At 36.6% G+C, this 16,316-nt stretch overlaps 1 protein-coding gene across 2 annotated transcripts in view; it reads left to right on the top strand.

The window, feature by feature from the left end:
• The first annotated feature begins 6,372 nt into the window (after positions 1 to 6,372).
• ARHGEF33 (Rho guanine nucleotide exchange factor 33) overlaps positions 6,373 to 16,316 on the top strand; it is a 44,980-nt gene continuing 35,036 nt past the window's right edge. For both annotated transcript variants that reach the window (XM_057740695.1, XM_057740696.1), the window contains exons 1-4: positions 6,373 to 6,488; positions 8,014 to 8,063; positions 15,465 to 15,629; positions 15,959 to 16,080. In XM_057740695.1, the coding sequence (XP_057596678.1) occupies positions 6,464 to 6,488; positions 8,014 to 8,063; positions 15,465 to 15,629; positions 15,959 to 16,080 (362 nt within the window). In that variant the 5' untranslated portion in view covers positions 6,373 to 6,463. The remainder of the gene's footprint in view (positions 6,489 to 8,013; positions 8,064 to 15,464; positions 15,630 to 15,958; positions 16,081 to 16,316) is intronic.

The following is a 16,316-nucleotide window of genomic DNA, read 5'->3' as shown; positions in this document are numbered from 1 at the left end:
ATGAGATGGAGCTATATGTAATGAGGTGGATAGAACTACAATCTGTCATACAGAGTGAAGTAAGTCAGAAAGAGAAGGACAAATATTGTATGCTAACTCACATATACGGAATCTAAAAATGGTACTGATGAACTCAGTGACAAGAACAAGGATGCAGATACAGAGAATGGACTGGAGAACTTGAGGTATGGGAGGGGGCGGGGGGTGAAGGGGAAACTGAGATGAAGCGAGAGAGTAGCACAGACATATATATACTACCAACTGTAAAATAGTCAGTGGGAAGTTGTTGTATAACAAAGGGAGTCCAACTCGAGGATGGAAGATTCCTTAGAGGACTGGGGCGGGGAGGGTGGGGGGGACTCGAGGGGGGGGAGTCAAGGAAGGGAGGGAATATGGGAATATGTGTATAAAAACAGGTGATTGACCCTGGTGTACCCCCCCCCCAAAAAAAAATTAAAAATAAATAAATAAATAAATAAAAATAAATTTAAAAAAAAAAAAAAGAATTACTGGGCTCAGAGAGTGACAGATGCCCATAGACAATGAAGCAGACTACAAGTAAGATATCAAAGGGAATTTTACAATGTAGTATAGCTCTTTCCAGAAAAAGTCATACTACTTTTCCATGTAATCCTGTTATTTTCCCTTTTAAGATGTACCTTTCCATATATATTACTCATTAATATGATTATACTCTTCAAACTAGTAATTCTCTTCTCTAAACCTAGCCTTACAAATGTCTTAAATAAGGAGAAAAAAGCTATATTCCTTTTTATGTTCATTAATTGCAGTGAAAAATAGAAAATGATCCTAATATTCAGTAATAGGGAGAGGGAAAGAAAACAATGATATAATTCCTCAAACAACCATGTTTCAGTATTAAATATAATGGTTGTGAAACTATCTGGAGAAATCTAGGAGTAAATCCACCAATTCTGAAATCCACCAATTCTGAAATCACAGAGACCTGAGTTCCAATTCTGGCTCCCTCTGTCATTTCTTACCTGTGACCCTGCGTACAGCATCACCTCCTTTTCCCAGGCCTCAACATGCTCATCTATAAAATGAAGATAATGATCCAAACCAGACAGGACCAACAGGAGTATCAGTCAGAGGTGATAGCATCAATAAAACATGACGCATAGCGCTTGGCGCATAGCGCTTGGCACATAGCAGCTCTTCAATAAATGTTAGATACATATTCTCTATCAACAGATTTGTTGACAAACTTAAGGAAATACATGATTTCCTAGGAAAATACAAATTATAAAATTAAGTGAAAAAGCTGAGTAGACCAATTACCTTTGAAGAAGTTAAATAGGGTTTAAAGATCTGTATACTTTTTAATTTTTTTAATTTTTTTAACTTTTTATTTTTTGGATACTTTTTTAAAAAGGCACTAAAACCAAATGTTTTCATAGCTATGCTCAACTATCTTTCAATGAACAAATAATTCCAATTTAATTGGAAAATTTCAAGATTATAGAAAAAAATTTAAAACTCCCTAATTCATTTTAAAAAGCTAGGATAACCCTAATGTACCCCCACAAAATAAAAAACAAAAAAGCAATAAATCCTCCACAAATCAAAATCACTCATTTGAATACAGATGCAAAAATTCCTAAACATTAACAAATAGAATCCAGTGGAGTATGAATAAAACTATATCCTATGACCAAGCAAATATCCCAGGAACGTAAGGATGATTCAACATTAGGGAATCAATATAATTCATTATAATAATAAGTTAAAGGAGAAAAAGGCAATTCTATCAATAGCTGTAAAAGGGCTGATAAAATACAGTAGCCATTCCTAATAAGAAATTTTAGTAAAATAAGACTAAAGAGTAATTGCTTAAATATGATATAGATTATTTACCAAATGTAGAAAATATGCTTCTAAGTGACTTTAAAGCCATTTACATTAAAATAAGACAATGGAAATAATATCCACTGTCACTATTATTAGTAAACATTCTAGAAGCTCTAGCAAATACAATAAAATACAACAATGAAATAACCAATATAAAATTTGAAAATAAGGATAAAAATCACCTAGAAATACTTATTTTAAAAATCTTCCATAATTAATAAAAATTTAGTCAGGTGGCTGAGTACAAAATAAATAAAAAAAAAAGAGAGAGAGAATACAAAAATCAGCTAGAGAGAATTGGAAATGGAAAAAATGTCATGCACAGTAGCAATAAAAAAGAATAAATTTAACAGTAAAAGCACAGAAACTTTAAGAGAAAACTAAAAAATCTGATTGAAAAACCTAAAACAAGATTTAGACAAATGAGAACTATATTGCTCTTGGATGACTAGATTTGATGTAAGAAAAGTGCCAATTCTCCCACATTGATATATAAAGCTATGCAATTTCAATGAAAATTTCAACATTTTTTGTAATGGGTAAAATAATCAATGCAGTACATTTATTCATATGGAAAAATAAGTGTCAGGAAAAGCAAATTAGAAAAAGAATAACCAGGCTTCCCTGGTGACGCAGCGGTTAAGAATCCACCTGGCAATGCAGGGGACATGGGTTTGAGCCCTGGGTCGGGAAGATCCCACATGCTGAGGAGCAAGTAAGCCCATGTGCCACAACTACTGAAGCCTTCGTGCCTAGAGCCCATGCTCTAGAGCCCAACAAGAGAAGCCACCACACTGAGAAGTCTGCGAACTGCAACGAAGAGTAGCCCCTGAGTGCTGCAACTAGAGAAAGCCCACGCACAGTGATGAAGACCCAATGCAGCCAATTAATTAATTAATTAATTTAAAAAAAGAAAAAGAATAATAGTTGCCTTGACTCACCAAATATTTTTAAACCACTGAAGAACCATATAATTTGTGATTTTGGAATAGGAATGGGTAGATAAATCAGGATGGAATAGAGAGTCCATAATAGATCTCAGTATATATGAGAATTTAATACATCACAAAAATGGTATTTCAATTCCATGGAGGAAAATGATGATTTATGTAATAACTGGTGCAGCTACAAGTGGTTAGCTATCCGGAAGATAAGGAAATTGAACACTCCCTTGCCCCAAACATAAAAACAAATTCCAGATGCATTAAATACTTAACAATAATAAAAACCTTAGAAGAAAATTTAGGAAAAAAAAATACATAAAACTTTGGGGCTGAGGAAAGCTTTTAAACCACTCAAGAAACCTAGAAGCAATTAAGGAAAAAATTTGACTTCATAACAAAAAATGTGTCAATAGCAAAAGTGTCCACAAATTCAAAAGACAAAAAGATAGATGGGAAAAGTATTCATAAATCATGTGACAAATAAATATTTAATCTATATTATATAAAAGCCCTATTAATTGATAAGGAAAAGGCAGATGACCCTCTAGCAAAAATAGGCAAAACAAAGGAATAGATAATCACAGAAGAGTAAATCTAAATGTCCAGTAAGTGTATGTAGATATGCTTAATAGCACTAGAAATTAGCAAAAGTAATATGAAATATCACTTGTCATCCATCTGACTGGCAAGAACTAAAAAGTGTTAACATCCACTATTGGCTGGGATGCAGGAGAAAAGGTACTCTTGCCATGTTCCTGGAGGAAGTGAGAATAAATAGAGTCTTCTTGGAAAGCAACCTAGTCATATCTACTAAACCCCCACATACATAAAAGCACCAATATATATGGCTCTATGTACCAAGATGTTTGTTGTAGCATTGTTTACAGTGACAAAATAATGGAAATAAAGGGAATGTCCATCAGTACAGGAATAATTAATGCAGGTCATTCCTACCATGGATATTATGCAGCCAATACAAGTGATTTGTTAGATTTATACCAATTAATTTGGAAAGATTGCCATGATGTATTAAGTGAGAGAGATGATGCAGACAGGTACAGCATGAACCTACAACGACAGTTTCACCCCATTTATGTATATTCTGTATATGTTTGAATGTGGTTTTATGAGGCTGGAGAAAGGAATGGAAGAATTCCAGCAGATTCTTAACACTGACTGGGACTAAGGAGGAACACTAGTACCCTCTACCCAAATGACCACAATAAAAACAACATGAATAATAAATGTCCCATTTGTAAAAGAAAGTAAAATGCTTATGCTATAATGTAGGTGGAAAAGTAGATAAAAAATTATAGGTAGGCTCCTTTAACAATCAGCTAAAACATTCAAGAGAAAAATGATTGACCGGCAATACAATCAAGTGATTGTGATCGTTAAGTAGAGGCATTATAGTTGTTTTTTCCCCTCTATGTTTTCTAAATGTTTTATGATGTGGTCTGGTTGCTTTTGTAATTAAATAAATAAAATAAAATTTCTAATTTATTTTCCAGTAACCACATACCTTTTATTACTTCCTGAAATCAGCAACTATTTGTACATTTGTGGGCTTGATGATGTCTTACCTCTGAAATATGCATAAATTTACATTTATCTCTGATAGATGGAGGTTTTTGGGTTTGTTTTTAATTAGTTGTAGATTAGATCAGTAAATCTGGAATTAATTATTCATAAAAATCCTGTTAAAATATGGCTTCATGTATTTCAAGATTTTTTCCCCCAAATAGTAACAGAAATCATCTCTTACAATTATTTTCAAAGCTGTGTGGTTTTGAGCAGGTCACTTCTCTTCCCCTCTCCAGGCCTCAGTTGCTTCTCCTATAAATGAAGAAGTTGGATCAAATAATTTCCTCAGTGCATTTTGGCTCTAACATTCTGTGATTTAATTATATTTGTCATGGAATTCATTAAATACCAAATGATCAATTGCTAAGGAGCAGAAACTTTTCATCTTGGTAATGCTTATATCAGCTATGGAAGAGATTCAGATAGCTAGGGAAGATGCCTTACCTTGACATAAATTCCATGCTCACATGAAAAATGTACAAGATTCCAAACAGCATGTGGCCTTCACTTTGGGCCTTTCTTTCGATTCCTCACTTATAATTGTGTAGCTATCGACCAGGTTTCATCCATGTGAACCTTCCAAACTCTGTCAGTTTATCATTTTGCTTCACAGACCTCAATATATGAATGAAAGATCAATTCTACTTTGAGATATAAATTATATAGGATAAAATGCACTCAGTCAAAATATACATTTTGATGAGTTTTGACAAATTTATGCATCTGTATAACCACTAGCACAATTAAGCAACAGAATATTTTTATCACCCTAAAAAGTTCCCTGTGCCTTTCCCCAGTTAAACTCCCACGTCCTGTCCTAGGCAACTACTGATCTGCATTTTATCTCTATGGATTAGATATGTCTTTTCTAGAGCAATGAATAGAGTCTTAACTAGTGTTTTCTCAATCTTGGATACTGTTAACATATTTTTATTGTTTCAGTTAGGTTTCTTAGTGGCAAAGCAGTCGAAAATAGTTCTGGCTGATTTATGCAGAAAAAGAATTTGTTGAAAGGATATGGGCAGCTCATAGAATTGCTAGGAGACTGAAGAACCAAGTTTGGGATTATGCAACCAGGAGCAATGGCCCACATCACGTAGTACAGCTGTTCTGGTGAGAAAAACACCAAAAGCAGCAGCTTGAGTTACCTAAGCTATCTGTACGAGATCATGCTCCCCACCCTTGCTGCTGCTGCTGCTGCTGTCTTGAGAATTCTTTCTGTTTCTAAGTAGAAAGTATATCAAGTATATCTGCCTTAGGAAATTGTTCTGCAACTGCCAGTGTCAGTTGGGGTGAGTGTATCAAAGTGGTACCATGTGTCCATCATACCTTAGCTGCAAAGGAGGCTAGGAGAACCTAGCACTTTCAGCCTCTATATAGGGGAGGCCTCCAATCAAGCCTCATGAGGTTGGTGAATTCCCCGGTCATTGGAAAGGGTTAAAATTCTAGATGGATAAAAAGTGGGCCAATGTCCACAATACTATTTTTGCTTGCTAGATTGCATTCTGAACTGGCAGTTTCATGTCTAATGGTCACAACAGCCAGGTCACATTTGACAAGCATCTCCTAGTGTAAAGAAGTCTACCAGATGCTGAAAGTGGGGACAAGGCCATCAAGGAACTTACTCTTTAATGAAATAGAAATAGATATGTTAGCCTTTATACTTGCTCAAGTTAATTTCCTTAAACTATACCCTTCTAATAAAGTCAATGGGTTAAATTAACTGATTTGATTCCCAAAAGAATACAGTATATTAAAAACTACCATAATTTTAAGTAATGGACTTCATACTTGTTGACAAAATAGTTACCTTTGAGTTTTAAGCTAAATATTTACTCGACAATACTTTCACTCTTCTGAAATTGCATGTAACACCTGTTGCTTCTAATAGCTGTGTTTGTTTCAATTTTTAAAGTTGACACATAAGGTAAGTCCAGTCACTTCACCTGTTCCCTTACTCTTGATTTCAGTGGACAGGTCCGGCGGGGAGAGGATGGCCTGATTCAGGGACAATGAAGATGTGATGCTGAAGAATAAGGTGGAGGAGAGAAGCAACAGGCACCATGGAAAAAACCAAAACCAAGCAAGGTTAGATTTTTAAGACTCAGGATTTAAGAAACGTAGGTTGTAGGCTTGTCTTGCCCTTGTCTCAAAACATGATAATACGTTAACTTGACTGTCCTCACTTCCTTGTCATAGTAGAATGACCATGAAGAGAACAGACTTGGTGCTGGGGAAACAGGAAATGCTAGATGCATACCTATAATTTGAGTAGTGATCTTACTTTTCTTAGCAATAACTTTAGGACTGCCTCAGAAGGACCTGCTGAAAAAGGCAAAGATACATATTCAGCTAACGGACATCCCACACCTTCTAGACTGGCCTAGAAACATAGGGCTTTCTCTTTTAATCGTTACCATATAGAATCAACCACATAAAAGTAGGTTCTGTTATCATCTCCAATTGACAGGTGAAGAAACAGTCATAGAGAAGTCAGCTACAACCACAAAGTATCAACATTTGATCCAGGAGCCTGGTCTCTGTTCCCAAGTTCTGGTTCTTGACATTATACCAGGCTGTTGGGGACATAGCATAAAATGGGCTAAGTAATCTTTACTCAAGCTTGTGTGGGGAATTTTGGTAATCTCAAACCATCTGGATTTTATAGGGACAGTCCTTGGTGTGTATAAATTCTGGGCTGAGGTTTTGTATTATTTATGAACTTATACCGAGGCTGGTTCCTCTAAGGAGCGATTCCCTATACCTGCATGTCTCAGGAGAACGTCTATAAACTGCTTGATTCATACAGTGTGACACAAAGGAGATGCAGCAAAGTGAATGAGTAAAGGGCTTCATGTGGGCTGCATGTTTTACACGGATTACCTGTCTTAAGAGCCAACCAATGTGATTCCAAAAGGTATATTCTAGGCCAAGTTTTTTCCTCCCTAAGTATAAATGGTTTTTATAACCTACTACTTTCTCTGTGTTTGACCTGTGTTTCACAGTCTCTGGTGTTGACAATACTGTTTTCTTTCTGCCTGCATCCTTCCCAGATCTTTTGCATTCACAATTCCCTTCTATCAACCCTCTTGCCCAGGAGGACAGCAGGAGTCCCTCAGCTGATCTAGGCAATGACAGAAAGGCAGAGTTCAGAAGTTTAGCAAGGATCAGAGGCAGGAGAAGTAAGGGATATTTTACAGAGGCCTCCTGAGAACAATGAAGTGACAACTGAATAGATGCCTTCCTGACTGTGGAACTAGCCCCTCAAGTACACTTCAGTCAGCCCCAAGAATAAGAGAGACACCCTTCGTGGGCATTCCCTTCTGGCTAATTAATGATTGTTCATCATTCAGTCTGATCGAGAGATTTCCCCACCATGGTAGAACATGGTTTTCTACTATGAGAGTTATATCAGGTAGATGTGGTTTGGACTTTAGGATGTGATACAAAATCCCCTACGCCAATTTATCTTCTGTTCTTGTTGAATCACTGATTTCTCGTTATGCAGGCACAGATTTAGGAGCCTATAAGTCCCCTTATTCCCTGCGTGCATCTGAAGAGAGTAGGGACAGAATGAGTTGTGCTGACTAAACAAAGCTTTTTCTCCCTACAGGAGAGAATGAACATAAGCCGATGAATAATCCTTCCACGCAGATTTACCAGGTAAAGACATCGATTGCTTTAAACTCTCCTGTATATCACAGTGACGACTGTCCTTTATGTACACATTTTTTTAGCACTCACAAAAGTGTCTACATATATCATTGTATTTGTTCACTTAAGACGGTGGGGTAGGCAGGGTTGAGAGTACATTCACATTGTACTTTTGAGAAAACTGGTGATTGAAGGACAACCTATCCAGCTTATAAATTACAGGACCACTGCTCCCACGTCAATGCTGCTTTTCATCCTGTTGCCACCATCAGTCTGGCCATTATACTGTGCCATGATACTTCCATCAGGAGGAGAGAGCAAGATCTATTTTTTTTAGTTTTTTATTTTAGCAGGGAGACAGAGAATAAAAAGGGGTTAATATCACAAATGTTCAAATATGATAATAGAAAAAAATTAAGCTCTTTTTAAACAATGGGAATAATTTGATTTGCGGGGGAGATAAACATTCTGCAAAACTTTATGTAATATGTTTGCAATGAGAGTCACATTGGGCTGCTTTGGCTCTCTACATAGTATTTCTTTTGCTTCTGTCTTCCAACTGTAATTTAAAGTAAATTTCTGTTCTTAAAAATCATAGAGATTATTCTGTAAAAGCAGCTTGGGCTAGGGAAACCCATGCTCCTCTCTAAACTTAAGGCATTGTTAACTGGAATACATGAGAAGGAAGAATTGACAGGGCTTGATGGGGGTTGGGAGAAAACAAGATTTCAAAGTTGGCTCTAAGGTTTTAAGACCTGGTAATTAGGAAAAAGAGTGGTCTCCCGCATAGAGATATCGGAATCCAGAGGGGCAGGTAGTTTGGGGGAAATATAATTTAGATTTGTTGAGTTTAAGTAACAGTAACTTGAAAAGAATAACTAGTTCCCAAAAATATCATGTAAGAGATCATTGCTGTGGACCCAACTAGGGCAAGTCAGCACAAGATTATGAAAGCATCTTAGTCATATTGCCCCTAAAACCAGACCAGCAATGAGAAGGGGTGAAGGAAACAGCCTCATTTCAACTTAATGCATATTTATTGAGCAGTTACTATGTGCAAAGTCTACTGTTTGGCCTAACGGGGGATGAAACAGACATTCTCATTGATATTTAAGTGTCCAATAATAAATAGCTCATACAAGGTAGGCTGTTGGAAGAATTACAACAGAGGCATTGATAAAATTCTACGGAATATGGACAAGGAATGAATTAATATTGACTAAAGGATTTGGACCAGGCACTTAAGGACAAGTTGATCATTGGTAAGTGGATGTGTGGGAGGGTATTTCAGGCAGAGGGACTAGCCTGAACAAAGGCCTGGAAACCAGAGTGAATCTTCACTCCGTGCTGATCTGATGCCTCACTTGTCCAAGGCCTCCAAAAGCCTTCCCCGCCTACCACCCCTCTGTTAACATCTGACCTGTGTATGGCATTTGAATGAGTGTGACTATCTCTTTAAACTCAGGTATGATTTAAAGTCTATTATAGATTTTATGTAGGTCACTCCCTGAATGTTGGCTAAGTATAGCTGCAGTGGGGGTGGCCTCATTCTCTTATTGTATCACAAATCCAAGTACATCTGTTCACAGAGGAACAAATGAAGCAGTGAAGTGGAGTTGGTCTATATGACCTCTGTGATGCTGTGATTATAACCCCATCCTTGTTGTAAAAGAATGTCTTCTAAGCCCCAGTCTGTTTACTCCAAGCAACATTTAACCAAAAGAAGATGAAGGAGGAGAAGTAAAGAAAGAAGAAGAGGAAGAGGAAGGAGGGATGCAGGGAGAAATTAACTATAATAGATACAATCTATACTAAAAACGGAGAGCAAAATATGAAAGTTGAAGCAACATGTGACATTTCAGTCATTCTCTATTTCCTTATTTTATTTTCTCAATAGACGTCCCCATCCCTACCTGACACTATGGTAAATATTAACTTGTTTATTTATTTTTTAATTGTTTGTCTCCTTCTCTAGAATGTAAGCTCCAAGGGCAGGGATTAGTACATTTTGCTCTCTGTTGTACTCTCAGAATAAAGCATAGTGCCTGGAATATAATACACATTCAATAAATATTAGTTGAATGAATGAATGAATATTGTGAGATGTGTACATTGCTTTGAGCCAAGAGGTCTAATGCAGTCATTTAGACTGGTGCCGAATGGTGTTTGGAAAATTGTCTGGTTCTTTGCAAAAGAAAGAAGAGACCCTCACTTCACATTCTAATCAAAATAAACTCAAAAGTGGATTAAAGGATTAAGTATTTTTAGAAACCATAAAACTTTAGAATTAGTGAATATTTATTTTGTCTCTGGACGTGAAATGTCTTTTTAAGTGAAAAAGCACTGGAAGAGATCACAAAGGAAATTGTTAGAGAGTTCATCACATCACAATTAAAAATCTTCCCAATGTAAAAATATTTTCAACAAATTCAGGGACAAATAACAAAATTGGAAAAATTCCTACAAAAATATTACAGAGGTTTAATGATATATAAATAGTTCATAGAATCAATAAAAAGGAAACTTCCGAAACCCTGGTAGAGTATGGGCAAAGAACACAATTTCCCAAAGTAAAATTACAGATGGCTAATAAATGGAAGAAAAGGTTGAAGCTCAAAGAAACAATGATTTAAATAAGGAGTATTATTTTTTAACTACCTAATTAGCAAATAATACAATAATTAAATAGTATTTAGATCTGATGAGTATGTATAAAATTGGTGGAAGCTTTTATGAAAATTATTAGTTAAAATGCAGTGAAAGTGTTAAAATGTTCATACCCCTAATTGTCTTCCTGTTCTTTGGATGGATGTGACCTCCTTGGTAAGAGAAAGGTACTGTGACCTAAATCATGTCACAGAGGTCAACAGGAAAATGAGCACTACCATCTCCCAGTTCATTCCAGGTAGAATTACTGTGGACCAGGTGAATCAGTGTGGACACACTGACTGCTCCTTAGTTTAGTATACTTCCTTTTATTTGAATCCAAGTCTAACCCCTTTCCATCTCGTCCTTTGCCCACTGCACATGGCCTTCTCAAAGTCCATCCCAGTCTCCTTTCCAGAGTCACGTTGTGTTGCTTCAGCCTTGATTACTTCATTTTGAATATGTATTTTAAAATTATGATTCCATTAACATGAGAAGTGGGGGGTTGAAGGTTCCCAATTAAGGCAACAGATGTCGTTAACTGCACAATTTAGTTCTAGCTCAACCCCCACACTAATGATTTGAACTCCAGCTGTGTTTCTGGCTCACTTGTAGCCTTATGAATGTAGACTCTTCAGCTCCCACCAGTTATACTACTTATGTTTCATACGTCCTGTCCGAAACATGTTTCTCCAAATACACTAATTTAGGACATTGCACATCATACAGTATGTTTCCAGGAATATACAACCATATTATTATAACTTTTCAAACCCTCTGGTCAAATATATTTTGTATAATTATTCATTAATTGAATATGTTGTCTCCCTCTAATATGGTAGATTTCCCTTTGGGTCAATACTGCCTAACATCCTTTGACTCACAGTAATTTTACACTTAGGAATTTATCCTAAGGAAGTAACCTGAAATACATACAAAGCTTTAAATAAAGTATTATATTTCATTGCATTATTTTATATTGAAAAATACAAACAACAAAAATTTCCACCAAGGGTGAATGGGTAGGTAAACACTGGCACATGTGTAGGATGGAATATTATATAGCCATTAAAAATATCTACTTAGAAAAAAATTTGAAGGCTAAGGGAAAGGGCTTATAAGAACATTAGCCAAAAGAAAAAAAAATGAGGGCAGAATCAAATATATCTTTAGTGTGATTTCAACAATATAAATATCTACATTCATATTCATAGCACAAAATAGAAGGAAATATGCCAAAATGTTCATGGTTATAGTAAAGTAATGAGATTTGGGGTGACTCTCTTTTTTCTTCTTTATCTTTCTCTGTAATGAAAATAATTTAAGAAAATGAGTTATGTGCCCAAAGAAACTCTAACTGAAAAACTATGGGAACCAGTCCTGCAGTAATAGGTTTCATCATCAAAACTGCCATTGAATGTTGTCTAGAATTTGTAAGCCCTGTTTGAGCCTCAGTCTCTTTTTACCATTGAGGAATGTTCTTCTAACTCCAGAGAGGTTAACTCTGCTAGACGTGTGGTTCATCCAGGGATGGATATGATAAATTTCCAGCACATCGGGCTTCATATCAGCCTCAATAGTGCCCTGTAAGGATGACTTTAAGGATCAACTTCTGCAGGGAGTGTAGAGGAGTAGGTTTGGGAAATTTACTCCTGACTGTTCAAATGACTCGCCTACTGTGTCTTAAATCACCGCATTAAATTAACTGCAATGGATTAATCCATTACAGTGGTTGATTAATAGAGATCTAAAATTAGGAAGTGGCAGCTGGCAGAAGGATCCTGTTCCTTCTGTAGCAACCCTGATTTAGGGGAAGCCAAAGCAATTACCTTGACATCCTTGTCATCATGTGCCACTTCAAAATACCTAGGTTCTTGGTCCTGTAGAGCCTTTAGTCAGGTGTTACAGGAATTGGCATACCTTGTGGAGATTTCTCAAATCTTGACATTTATGACTTTGCAGAGTTCTCAAGGCACAGGCCCAGTCCCTGAATTTGCTTCATAGTAGCCTTCTGACCTTAATAATGGGACAGAAAGGAAGGAGAGAGAAGTCTGTGTAAAAAACAAGTTGGAACAACTTGCACACTTCATTAAAATTTAGTTTGAGGGATCTTTGGTGGAAAAAAAAAATTGGAAGACATTGACTAAAATTCATCTTGAGAAGAGTTAAGAAGCCAAGAAAGTAAAGGAAATTGAGAAACAGAAATTAAGAGCAGGGGATAGGAAGAATTCGGACTCCTCTCCCCTATTTCTTTGAGCCTAAGATGCCCTCTGTGGTACCGTAGGCTTCGAAGTACAAGTCTTCCCTGAACCTGCCTCCAGTGGGAGCCCGCCTTCAGCGGCAGGATGGAGGGATCATAACCTCTCTAGAGCAGCTTCATGAAAAAATCAACGAGATGAGGAACGTGTTCAACTCGCTGGAGAACAAGGTAGACACCCATTTCTAATCCTGGGGGTGGGCTGTGGGCTGTCAAATAAGAAAGCTGGAGAGAGAGCAGAAAGAGATGACAAGCCCATGTCTTCAGAGTATTTTTTTATTCACAAAGGAATGGCCAGTTGGTACCGGAAAACCGGTCTGTAGCAGCTAAAGATTTTGAGCCACAAGCACCTTAAAAGTGACCTGTTGTCTCAGGTGTGTGATTGTACTCACTATGGCATCCCCTCCCTGGCTGATCAGTGGTTGTGAAGCTGTTTTTAAAGCAGTAGTGTTACTTCAGTGGCAGGTATCTAAGAAGCTCAAAGTAATATACGGAAAGGAAATGGGTTCATTGCTCAAAATTGTTTCAGAATTCCCGAAGTCCCTATATAACCTGGCTGTTAGTGAAATGTACTGATAATTCTTAATTTTTTGAGCATTGGGGTTCTACAGGTGAGGAAAATCCTTTCCCCAGGACCCTGCTGCTTCCTTTTGCCTCCTGGGGGAAACTCCACACATCTACCTAAGGGAGCAGTGAAAATGAAACCTATTTCTGTTGGAAAGTGGTTCCCTTTTTTTTTTTCAAACAGGAAACATGAGTGAATGTCAGATTTCCTTCCTTCAATTTTAAAACTTGCCTAGGTTTTGCTTTGATATGATATGGCCATCGATTTCATTTTGCTCATAGAAGATGATTTTATATAATGAAAATTACCAGATCAAATGCAGTTGATTTGGTAATTTAATCCATCATGACAACTGTATTAGGACATGTGCTGAAATCCATCACAGAGATTAATTAAAATTAAAAATGACTGGAATGAAAAACAGATTGTTCATGTTGTTTCTCAATCTTTCAGCTCCAAACACTTGACAGGGTTTGCTTTCCCCGTCAGAATCATCTCTTTGGTTTCTCTTATTACCCCTCCTCCTAGCCTTCGGAATAAAACTTGGTGAAGCACAGTGAACCACAAAGCCCTATGTTTTGAAAATATGGTGTAGGAGAGTAAGTCATTGTATAATTGGAGATGCCACTGCAAGTTGGAACCATCTGGATAACCAGATTCCAAAAATGTTTAGAAATACACATTTGAAGAAATTTTATTAAGTTACCTGGACTTTAATTTCCATCCCTTTAAAATAAGTATACTTAGTGGCTACTTTTAATTATACAATAAAGCTTCTAAAAAGTTCTGTTTTAAAAAGCAATCTGGAGCTAAGCATTCCTCTACTTAGCAGAGTGTAAGATCAGAAATATCATGCAAGTAATGTTATTACTATCCTATTGTTATTATTATCTTAACTTTCTGTCTTTTTTATTTATTCAATAAATAAAACTGCCTTTTTCACTTACTCAATAAATAAAACTGAACTTTAGAAGTGCTCCATTTTCTCCACATTTTTGTTTGTACTTAACTTTCTGATTTGCTGCTTAAAGGGGGAAAAGATTTAAAATTTCTTGAACACATTTTATGTACCCAGCATATGCTGTGGCAGGCACTTTACCTACATTTATTCATTTAATTCTCAAGCCAGCCCTGTGAAATGATATCACAGCTCTTTTATGGATGAGGAAGCTGCTACAAAGAGGTTAACCAACTTGCCTCAGGTTTTAGTACTTGTAGGAGAGTGCTAGGATTTGTACCCTATCTGACTCCAAAACTGACACCCTTTTCATGGTTAGAAGTTGACAGTAAAAAATCTAAGTGTGCATTCCTACACAGCTGGGCTTGACAGCTGAAAATGACTCACATCACCATCAACGTGCTGAGATTCTACCCTTGTAGCTATTTCCTGCCACTGGAAATACCATTGTCTCCTTTTCCATGATATCATCCAAGAATCTCAAAAAAAAAAAAAAAACAAAACAAAAAACAAAACCTTCTTCCCTTTCAAAGAAATATTCAGATATACTTAATTATTACTTTTTATCATTTCGTTTTTGTAAGGAAAAAGTATCTGAATTTCTTCAACATCCCTTCTTTCATGGAATTTGAGGAGTTACTGATTAACACTGTCTTTCACCTGCATATGTTGCTTTTCAAGTAAATCTCCTTTTAATCAAAGGTGTTAGAATAAATAATAGCTTGCAGGAGCACTTGCAAACAATGAATTGCTTGCTTTTTTGTCACTATCAAGGTTCAGTATGTGATGTAAAGAAGACCCTCTTTTCTCTAGATGAATGGGGCCAATGTTGCTTTAAGTTATCCAAATGTTAATCTTCTAGTAAATGAGTTCTGTACATGTTCAAGAGCCTGGTTTCTCAATCAAAAGAAACATCGGAGCTGTCAGTGATACCATTTATAATAATTTGTAGCAAACTGAATTCACTCTTTGTGTATTATTTAGTTGCAGGCTCTAGCCTCCGAACTCAAAACTGGCTTCACAGAAGCAATGCAAGAACTGTCAAGAATTCAACATGGAGAATATGCTTTGGAAGAGAAGGTTAAGAGCTGCAGGTGCTCCATGGAAGAAAAAGTTACTGAGATGAAGAATTCATTGAACTATTTTAAGGTGGGCCCCTCTCCTGTTTACCTGCTGAAGAGAGATTACTGGTCTTAGGAACAGTAGGAGAAAACTTGCCTTTTTTGCCTAGCAACCAAATATAAGAATTTTCCTCTGGCCCATTGACCAATTTTCATGGAAAAATATCTATTTCATGTTTTACTTTTTTGGATCTCTGTGCTAAAATTAGAAGCTACAATAGAAGTAAAATGTTCATCTCTCATTCATTGATTCAACAAATATCAATATGTATTAAAAGCTTACTGTGTACTAGATATTATGTTATACAGTTTTGCTTCATATACCAGGTTAAATACATATCAATTCTTATTTTTTAGGAAGAGCTGAGCAATGCCATGTCAATGATCCAGGCCATCACTTCCAAACAAGAAGAAATGCAACAGAAAATTGAACAGCTTCAACAGGAGAAGCGAAGAGAATCTCGAAAAGTTAAAGCCAAGTGAGTGTCTGACCAAAAAACTGACCAGAGGGCAACCCAAAAGCAATGGCTTGTACAGAGGCACCAGGAACACCTTCCCCACTGTTGGTGTACGGCTGGCCACTGGGCTCCACGAGTCAGCATGTGATGGAGGTTATGCAGCATAAAAGTTGGTTAACGCTAAAAATGAATGGTAACAGAAAACGCACTTCATACAACAGGAAGTTAAATGAAAATGATGTAAAGTGGCACGCAGA

Source organism: Hippopotamus amphibius, chromosome 7 (assembly GCF_030028045.1).
Source record: "Hippopotamus amphibius kiboko isolate mHipAmp2 chromosome 7, mHipAmp2.hap2, whole genome shotgun sequence".
Classification (NCBI taxonomy): domain Eukaryota; kingdom Metazoa; phylum Chordata; class Mammalia; order Artiodactyla; family Hippopotamidae; genus Hippopotamus; species Hippopotamus amphibius.
The sequence above is the reverse complement of the archived record's forward strand: the minus strand, read 5'-3'. Positions and strand labels throughout refer to the sequence as shown.